Consider the following 10,642-nt stretch of genomic DNA (forward strand, 5'->3'; position numbering starts at 1 on the left):
ACAGGTGTTTGTCATTTATTAAATTTAGCCAAAGATTTAATCCCTGCAGCTCATATTTTAATTAAATTTGAGCTCACTTAATGAATTGGCACTTGATTTGATTAAGCACGGACCAGCTGTGGAAGACAGCTCCCCGTTTCACCACTTCAGGAAAACTACAGATGAGCATTGAAGCCAGCAGACAAAACCTATGTCCCAAAACCCTCAGAAGTGGGAGATAAATAGCAACATAATGGGTACAACTGTGCCAAATATGATTCTCAAGACTGACTGCATCTTTATTAACACTGGCAGACGGAATTCTGTGTTTTGTTTAATTCCTTGTACAGAGGCTATTTAAATGATAAAATGTGAAGATAATGCACCTTCAGCTGTACAGTACTGTTGCAAATGCTATTATAGAAAGCCAGGTTTGGAATTCATCTCAGTGAAAGACACGTTTGGATGATTATTTCTTTCTTTTTGAAATGTTCAGCCTATATCTGAGGAATTCCAAAACGGTGAAGGCTTTGGGTATATCGTTGCATTTCGTGCCAACGGAACTAGAGGATGGAAGGAGAGGATGGTGACTTCAGCCGACTCTACAACGTACAAATATAGAGACGAGACCTTCCCTCCCCTTACCCCATTTGAAGTGAAGGTCGGAGTTTACAACAATAAGGGAGATGGGCCGTTCAGCAAAGAGGTCATCATCCGTTCCGCAGAGGGGGGTGAGTTAACATTTGTTGTTGCATTGTTTTTACATGAACAGAGAAGATGTTTTTTAGAATGATATTAATATTACCATTTGTACTGGTTTCACAGAGCCAAGGGAAGCACCATCTGATGTGAAAGCTTACAGCTTTTCTTCATCGGAAATTAGGGTCACGTGGAAACCGCCCAATCCTGGCCCTGGAAGACCAAAAGGATATGAGGTGCTTGTAAATTGTGTGCTCGGGGGAAGTTGTGCACATGTGTAAATAAATATACATGCAGTTTATAATTGTTATTTTACCTCTATACATTTGAGCATGAGTTGAAGTTTGGAAGCAGTATATAATTGATGTTTTGTTTCTTTCATTGTTGCCTAGTTTGTCTGTCTGTAGCTATGTGTCTTGGCTAGTTCTTCTTTGAAAAATACATCCTGCCTCTCAATTGGACTTTCCTGGTTAAATAACATAAAACAATTATAATATCAATCATTTATGTTTACAGCTCAGCTACTGGAAAGACATGGAGCAGGAGGACTTGGGGAAAAAACAAAGAACTTTGAAAAACGAAACCTCCATGGTCTTGACAGGACTAGAGGGCAACAGTCTGTATCTCATCACGGTAAAAGCCTTCAACAGCATCGGCGAGGGTCCTGCCACCGCTGCTGTCACTGTCAACACCAGGAGAGCCCGTGAGTGCACCACTGACACTAATCATGCTATATTATATATGGAATAAAAACTATACCTGTTAAGTTGGCTCTAAATCCCCTAGTAATTGACCTAGTTGGTTGAAACTCTGTTTAAAAGTCTGTTTGAATTGAGTGTGCGTTCCTTTCTTAGCTCCTGCTCAGCCTCCAACCAACCTCATGTGGATTCAAGAGGGCAACAACGTGACTTTAAACTGGGATCCAGTGAAGGCAAAGGACAATGAATCTGATGTCATCGGGTACATGGTAATGATCAAGTTCATTTCTTACCATCAAGACATACATAAACATTCATGCAAAAAACTTTAGATTTTGGATCAAGCAAATTGTTCCAGAAGTATTTTCACCACTATCAATAGAAAGGCAGGATTATTTTAACACATTTTTTTTAGAAGTTATGCTTCTACATGCTTTTACTGTTAAGCTCTGAATTGTACTCCACCCATGTTATTTCAGGTGGTGAGAATCGTATATCTGAACTGTTGCACATTTCGAACCTTTCATCCTCACAGTTGGAAACAAAATATCACACAATGGATTTAAGCAGGGGTGCACATAACTGGTACGCAGGTAACAATCTGAAATGCGTACCGTCACTTGTGTCACAAAGCGCATTTGTGTACCGACGTAGCCTACTTGTGAAGCTTTTCCAGAAGGCGGTTAGATCACCGGACGACAGAGTCGATCTCCGTGTGCACAGACAGGGCTGCTGTTAACGTCGGTCTGTACAAAGGAATTGTGCCAAAACTACGCCAACCGGCTGCGGAGGGAGACTCCCCCCCTTCACTGGAGAACTGCGCTAAAACAGCTGATCACAACGTTCACGCTCTGTGGAGCTAGAAGTTAGGGCTGGGCGATACTATTCGGATTCGATCCGATACCAAGTATTTCAGGGCCAGTATCGCCGATACCGATACCTACACTTTTTAAAATGAAAAGCGTCTTATGTACTTGCATATAGGAGAGAGCTGCATGACATGATTTTTGAGCTGAAAGCATCATACATAGACTATCTGAATTCATTTTCATGATTAAAGACAGGACAGTTTTTATAGACAAATAAACGTTTTACTTTTATACAATACAAAGTGGCCACAGTAGCGAACTGCCTTCTTGCACACATCACAGTTCGCTAAGTGTTCATTGGCAGTTGTGAAATAGCTCCATACAACGCTCCTCTTTCTCTCAGCCATCATGCGCGTGTGTGTGTCGCACTCGCGAGTCGCTGGCTGCTGCTGTCCTGCCCTGCTGGCTGCTGTCAGTCAGCTTGATAATCGGCATTCAGGCAGGGAGCGCGCGTGCGTGAGCCTCGAGGAGAGGAGGACAGCAGTGGAGAGAGAAGAAAAGAGCGCACTTGTGTTCGTCTGCACTCTGCACATAGTTTTTGATGAAATTGAAAAGTAGAGGAGAGGAAAAAAAAAAAGTATAAAAGTATCGATCCTATTGGCTCTAGTATCGATATTTTGAAACGTAACGTAATATCGGAAGTATCGATATTTTGGGATCGATCCGCCCACCCCTACCAGAATTTGGAGTACCAAACACTCACTCCAGGTACTCATCTGAGTACCTCACTGAGAAAGTTATGTGCACCCCTGGATATAAGAGTTATCTAACATTGCAAAGAGTGAATCGATTTAAACTGCTTAATATATTTCAAGGCCAATCTGAAGTGTAACCGTGTCTCCAGCTTGCCGATATCAGTAAACATCTATGCATGCAAATAATAATATAACAATATTGAGTTCAGTGATTGGACATTTTGAACTGCTAATTTATTTGAATTTGTCTTTAAAGAACCAAAAATGTTGCTCATCCCAACTCTTTGCAGATAATTAGCCTAGGCACTAGAAATTATTTTGCCCATATTACTGTTACTCTTTAAAGGTTACACGGCATTCAGTGTTAAAATAGTAGAAAACCAAAATTTGGCATATGTTAAGACAAAGTCAATGTAAAGTAAAGTCATCCTGAGTCAAACTCCAAGACGTAGCCTGCTGGTGTGCGTTATAGTACACGTGAGTCCGTGTTTGTATGTCCCACTGGCAAGCTAATGGCCACCTCCCCACACTGTGCTCCTACAGAAGTTTCCGCTGACATTTTCCGCCCACTCTCCAGTTCCCCAGGTCAGCACTGTTGCCGTTAATGGCAATGTTCACGCTGTTAGCAATGTTAGCTGCTGCCGCAGGCTCAGCCTTCAACCATGTAAAAAGCAGTGTGGAGGCAATCCTTCAATCACAGCTTTGCTCTTAATCCATATTGAGACCCTTTAAAAGGAAAGAAAGTTTGTAAATGTACAATTTGTATGATTTGTCTGTTAACATAACATTAGAAGATGGCTTCTCCTTTCACCTCAGCAACACAAGCAAGCCAATTTAGCCATCTTCAGTTTAGCTAGCTAATGGGCATAGTATTTTTGTTCAGACAGGAGAATTTAGCGGAGCTTCCTGAGCTTCCGGCTCAGACTACACCAATTACAGTGTCAGCCAGGGCAGAACAGAGCCCCAGGGAGAACAGGCAGAGGAATGGGCAGGGAATTGCCCAGAAACGTCCCGAACATAGAAAAGTGAAACAGGAAAATAAAATACAGGCAGAGGGCTCTGCAGATATAGACACACTCTTTTAGTGGGCCTCTCGTAGGAAAAATCCTACACATACTACTCATTGTGGCTTAAATATCTCATTATAGATGAACAATAATAAATGTAAACCTCAATTGGCTTTGTGTGCGTGTCCTGCAGGTGTTACTTAAACAGGAGGGCAAAGGTCACAACCAGGTGACCAGAACCATCAACCCTTCCACCATGCTCTCACTGCCCGAGGGAGGGACCTATATCATTGAGGTGCGCGCCCTCAGCGAAGGGGGAGAGGGGGCGGTCAGCTCCCAAGTTCGAATAGTCACCTCATCCGGTAAGCCGAAGCTATTCAGTGGCCTCTCAGGCACATACTCAATTAGATGACTTCTGATATCCATCTATATGCACAGCCTGTTTTCTTTTTGTAGCGATCTTATGTTCTGCCCCTAATTGAGTCGCCACAGCTGTTGTGCCAGCCAAGTTTTCCTTGGCTAATACTGTTTTAATTACATCGCCCACACCAACCCTTCTAATCTTGCACAGCCAATTAACTTTCAAGCAACAGGACCAAGAGAAAGTCAGTCCTGCTTGTGACTTTACGAGCCAGCTTTACAGGGCAATACAAATATTTCTCCCCAGAATCAGAATACCTGTATGTGTCCCACAGAGGGGAAATGTACATTGTTACAGCAGAAAAGAGCCATAGACAGATTAATGTTACCTAAGAAGCATGCAAAATATTCTAATAAAAATGTTTTTCACAATTTACAAAAAACACATCCTGTAACAGTTCTGAGGATTTAGCAGCCAGGTATATATTGCACAGTTATTAACGGCATATATATATATATATACAGTGGGGCAAAAAAGTATTTAGTCAGCCACCAATTGTGCAAGTTCTCTCACTTAAAAATATGAGAGAGGCCTGTAATTTTCATCCTAGGTACACTTCAACTATGAGAGACAGAATGGGGGGAAATAATCCAGGAAATCACATTGTAGGATTTTTAATGAATTAAACAACAACAAGGAGTGTTATAGTCTGTGTTGCAGCTCTTTGTGAAAATATATAGCATTAAACATGGATGCAGTTCCAGCGTTTTTGTAAAGGGTCTCTCCTTTCATCTTTATTGACTGTTCCCCTCCCTTCTCTTAGGTGTTCGAGCAAAAAGCAATCAGTGCTCGGTGCACTGCATGCCACAGAGCCTAACATGGACAGCCCTGCTCCTGGTTCTTCTGGTGCCTTTAGCTTCCTGGTGAAGCCACTGTGCCAACCTCATGTTCATGGAGGGAGCCACCAGTCCTCTGCTCCCTCGTTCCCTCTGACTGCCTGCTCGCTTTGGCCTTACCCATCCCACAGGGCCCGAGGCCTGCCAAAGGGGGTTGAGTCTGCCAGTCATCATACAGCTCTCCAGAGTTGAACCTTTTTAAGTTTCCTGTTTCTTCTGAGGCCCTGGACATTTAATTTGCACAGTTCTTTCCAGCATCACGATACTGTTGTACTGTAGTGTACAGTGTGTGGAAAGATGTGTTCAATCCTTTACTTTGACATCATGTGTTCCTCTCATTGAATGGCATCTAACTAATTCCAGACGGCTCCTACAGATCTGGGGCTCTACAGAGCATGAACAATTCCTCGAAAGCTGCTGTGGTAGTAATACAGGGATCAGCCAGCCTGTTTCTTTTCATTACTTATTTGCATCAATTTACCCCTTGGCTGCCTAACAAGCAATGCAGCAGAAGCTCAGTAGAGATAAGTGCATTGTTTTCTTATTCACTCATTGAGGAGGAAAGAACGTTTTTTATGGAACCAAGAATCTTACTATTTCGAGACTTGCTTTTGTACATTGTGTTACCTTTAGAGAAAAACACAGTGGTATGTGTCAGCTATGTCAACTCTGTTTTTTGGTAGTGATAAAGCAATGCTTGGTGATACAGTTGGATGTATGGAGGTAGGAAACAGGTTCATACCTGTAGTGCTTGAACACATCAAAAGAGAAAGACAACTCTGTACGGACTCTTGGTGTCAGTACAAATAAATGTGATGTATATTTTTTAAATGGTTGTTGTTTGTATTTTCTACCCTGAGAAAAGATATATATCTGACAACAATAATAATGATTCACCTTATTGGTCAATGAACCGAGTCTTCATACACATTTGAAAGCCCATGGGGACATCTTGAAATGGTATATATTACAAAAAACTCCCTTGTCCAGTGCTGGTATAGATACATTTGGTTACCTTAGGTGCCTTCAAGCCCACTAACTATGAAATAAGACGACCCAGTCAGAGTTTTGTGGGCTGCCTCGGTCAGAAGACTCTCCTCACCTTCCCTTCCATGTCATATACATGCTCATTAAAATATATCACCTTGATTCTGAGTTTCTCCACCAACAGCCTGAGAACTGCCTTTGCAATTTATATCGCAAGCCAATCAGAGCAGTCTGGGTTTTTTGGTAATTGGGCTTTAAGGTGGGAACAGACAATATTTGGAAAATGTTGCTCGATAAATAGCAAATTATTTATGGATAATATAATGTATTGATCAACTTATTGACAGATCAACCTCAGCACTAATGCACATACAATATATTCCTACAATAAAAACGTACTATGCCACACTACTTCTATATTTCACCTGGAATTGTTTATATCTGGTCCATCAGACAGTTCTACACTTTGAGAAGCTTTATCTAAATGTTATATAAAGTATAGCTTGATTGAATTCCACACACGTGGCATTAAAGGCCACATAACTTTCTGTGATAAAAGAACCACTGCATCAAGAGTATTTCCCCCTTCTCTCAGGCTACTCTCTTGCTTGTCTGCAGTAAAAGCTTATCTCTCACTGGGCAGAAATCCAAATGAATTTGCCTCAAGTGTAATTAATGTTGGAATGAAGAACTGTAGTCCTGAAAGTCGCATGCTTGGGCAGACCTTTTGCTCGCTCTGCCTCCAGCTCTCTGGACTCTGCGAGACCTGGCTCACCTACTCAGGTTCAGACAAAGGTAGTAGCTCAACCACAAGAGATGTGACCACACGGCAAAACTAGAGGACACAAACTGCTCCGAGCAGTGTCTGTCCCATGGATACTCCTCTTTTTTCATACCTCTCTGTTTTGAATATGTTCAGAGGGGGAGGATGGTAAGCGTGGTCTCCTCTTTCTAACTTGTACATCATATTCGTCTGTAGTGCAAAGCACTAAGCTGTTTAATGTGGATGGAGGGGTTTGCAGTGCTTTTAGCCTGTTCAATGACGTCGGCTCAAACACATACCTCCACACAAGTGCTAATGTACCGACCTTTAATTATTCATGCAGCACCTGTCTGTGTTGGCGCATCTGATTTATGATAATGGATTATGTATCCTGCAAGGGGACCTTATTGGTTCAGAGCGCCAGAAGCTATAGTGTCAGCAATTAAAATATGAACTCCCCCTAGGTTAATGTCAGAGTCTGCGTGTGTGTGTGTGTGTGTGTGTGTGTGTGTGTGTGTGTGTGTGTGTGTGTGTGTGTGTGTGTGTGTGTGTGTGTGTGTGTGTGTGTGTGTGTGTGTGTGTGTGTGTGTGTGTGTGTGTGTGTGTGTGTGTGTGTGTGTGTGTGTGTGTGTGTGTGTGTGTGTGTGTGTGTGTGTGTGTGTGTGCACTTGAGTGTGTGCTGGGGTATACTGTACATTTTAGTTATCTCTAATATTATTTTAGATCCTTTTTAGTGGGGCTGGAAACAACAATAGTTTGTTGGTTAATCTGTCAAAAAAAGATTATTGGATCTAATTTAGAATCTGATGTATTCTGCTTACGATCAACAACGTGTCAGTTTTACCCTACTTAAAATATCTACACACTTGTGGAAGAAGTAACTATTAGCATTGAAATATTCTGTGTTTTACTGACTGTCTGTCTCTGTTTCACATTTCATAATGTATGAATACCTGTGTTTTCGAAGGGGAAAGAGTCAGAGCATCTAAGCGTTTGGCTTAAGGAGCCTCACTACACTTGAATGCAATAAATCTCTATCCTAGATAGTGTTGGGAACACATATTCTAATAGCAACCCTGAAGCTGAGGGATTCATCATATCTGCTCCAAGGACACTCTGGAGGACAGCAGGACGAAGGCTAGCTCTAAGGACAGCAGGGATTGCAAGTTGAAGGACAACTGTACACGCCCTTAATTTATTATCTAATGTAGTTGCAATAAATATTATATTTTGTAATTACATATCGAGAGAGATGGTATAAAACATGGTATGTCAAGTGTCTGTCCTGTGGTTCCTACACCAAATGGAAAAACATGGTAATATGATATCCCAGCAAGTATACTACATCCATTTATAAGTGTTCTTTAGCCTTTTCAAACTTACAAAGTCAAGTTTTAAATTGTTTCACTGGTATTGTTGTTGAAGGATTCGCTCTGTGATTGAGTGCTGAGCTGTGACTTTGCTTTTCAGGCGGGTCACAGTTTATTACTCATCCTGGAATTGCCAGAAGAACTAGAGCCCTCCAACAGGCGCTGCGGCTTCAGTTGGAGGTAAACTGTAGCATCAGACAGTGAGTCATTTTCAGCTTTGCATTTGAAAAATGTTTGCACACCAACTGTGTTGCATTTACCAACACGTATAATAGGTTTTAAATTATTCAAAAGTTAATACTGTTAAGGAAACTATTGAGATGTAGCCAGCGATTTGTTGACCATATAAAGGGTATTGGAGTCAAAACGTTTTTCTAGAAGATTGTGGTGCATTATTGGTGTGTGTCTATGCTCCAGCTCTTAAGAAATGCCTCTTTTTTTTAGGACCACTCACTGGTTAATTAAAACCCTAATAATGGTTTCACCCTAATTCAATTGTGTCTATAATATTCTCAATACGCTTTAATTAACTGTTCTCAATTCATATATTTCTACCAATGTATGTATGGTTAATAGTCTTATTGAAATAATTAAAAGCGTGTGTGATGTGGAACCTTCTCTGGTAATGAAACATTCCCCACATGAGATTTCTAAGCTGTTAAATGATATATCATCTGAGTTATTTCCTGTATTAGCTGTGAAACAAAACATTCTATGTTTTCTGTTAAATGTAAAAATATAACAGCTTATTTTTGTGTTCTGTCGGATGTTCCTGTGATGTTTGGATTTTCAACCCATTGGTTCCCGCCCGGCAGTGGTGGAGATGGCAGAGAATGAGAATTAGGGAAGTGTGCCATGTTCTGCTGAAGACTGTGAACAGAGGGATTAAAGGAGCAGCTTTGCGGGGAGAGTCAACATTCAGTATTGTATTGCACCAGTCCAGTAATTATTGAAGTTATAATTGAACTTGTCTTTTGACCTCTAAAACCATCTGTACTGTCAGGAAGCCACAGAGCATAATGTGTTGTGCTGTTGAGCTTTGCAGGACATAAAAGAAATGCCTTTTTTTGTTTGTTCAAAGTATCCTCATTGAACCATCCACAATGTATTCATCAGACTGTCATGCTCCCTTTTTGCACCACTGGTTCCCAGACAATGATATTGGTTAGTTGGACGGTCCAGCCAATACTTTGGTCAATAGTTCACTGTGGCTTGGCAACTGGAAGGTCACTAGTTCAAGTCCCGGAAAGACAAAGTGCTACTGAGGTGTCCCTGAGCAAGGCACCGTTCCCTAAAACTGCCCCCCAGCCAGGTCCGGACTGTAATGTAGGTATTGAGAACGCAACACTGCGCAAATGTGGGTCTGACTCTGCCTCACAGAGGGTGACTGGCTGTCTCCATGATGTGGCCTGCCGACATGGCCACTTTCATACAGATCATAGTCTACTAATGCCCTCGATTGGTCTCTCCGTGTGTCATTCAAGCTGGGGAGGGTGTGTATGTGTGGCGCGAGCGAGCGAGAGAGAGAAAGCGCGCGCACCGGTTAGTGTATTGTTGTTGTTAGCATCTGGTGCTAGCTAGCTGCGCTAACGGATATAATGAGCTGTCAACAAGGTGGAGGAGAGTCCTCTCCTCTCAGACTGAGAGACTGATAACTACAGCTCAGGGGCCTCATTTATAAAGGGATATATGCTCAAAAAATGGCGTACGCCAGTTTCTACGCAATGTTTGCGATTTATAAAATACTAACTTGACGGGAAAACGTGCGGTCCTCCACGCAAACTCTAACCCATGCGTACGCACTAAGCACAAAAACGGGAGAGACGAGAAACTGCGACACCGCGTTGGCAGAAGGAAGAATGGAGAGAAATATGTGGAAATAATATGTTACCTCTCATTTATCATATATGAAGAATTCATTTTCAAACATTGATTAAAGCCAATCTTAAAATAATTAAACAAACGCCTGTTTGAGACTCAGTGCACACAAAAACATAACTTGGAGAAATAAATAAATACGGATATGTTATTTAAAACCACCTCGAATATGTTGTGTTAATGTTATGAAATGTTTTCTCATAAATGATGCGGTTTTGCATTTCCATAGGTTGTACGAGCATGGTTTTATATACTACCATGTTTAATCATGTTTTATGCCATTTGCTAAGACTTGATAAGACATTGCGTACCAGCGGTTTCCTCGCCGGTACGCAATGTTTGGTGAATCGGAAAATGTCGGAACATTTCTGTACCTATTTTTTGGATTTCTACTACGTAAGCAACCTTCCCACGTGAATCCTACGCACGGCGTTATAAAT

The 10,642-nt window shown here is 41.6% G+C and overlaps 1 protein-coding gene across 5 annotated transcripts in view; it reads left to right on the plus strand.

Annotated features, from left to right (window-relative positions):
• The window catches only part of cntn5 (contactin 5), a 175,636-nt gene extending 169,601 nt beyond the window's left edge, over positions 1-6,035 (plus strand). For all 5 annotated transcript variants that reach the window (XM_034239790.1, XM_034239791.1, XM_034239793.1 and 2 more), the window contains 6 exons: positions 476-710; positions 805-914; positions 1,195-1,381; positions 1,533-1,645; positions 4,141-4,309; positions 5,132-6,035. In XM_034239790.1, the coding sequence (XP_034095681.1) occupies positions 476-710; positions 805-914; positions 1,195-1,381; positions 1,533-1,645; positions 4,141-4,309; positions 5,132-5,235 (918 nt within the window). In that variant the 3' untranslated portion in view covers positions 5,236-6,035. The remainder of the gene's footprint in view (positions 1-475; positions 711-804; positions 915-1,194; positions 1,382-1,532; positions 1,646-4,140; positions 4,310-5,131) is intronic.
• The last annotated feature ends 4,607 nt before the right edge of the window (positions 6,036-10,642 follow it).

The sequence above is a fragment of the Gymnodraco acuticeps genome, unplaced genomic scaffold (assembly GCF_902827175.1).
Source record: "Gymnodraco acuticeps unplaced genomic scaffold, fGymAcu1.1, whole genome shotgun sequence".
NCBI classification, from domain to species: Eukaryota; Metazoa; Chordata; class Actinopteri; order Perciformes; family Bathydraconidae; genus Gymnodraco; species Gymnodraco acuticeps.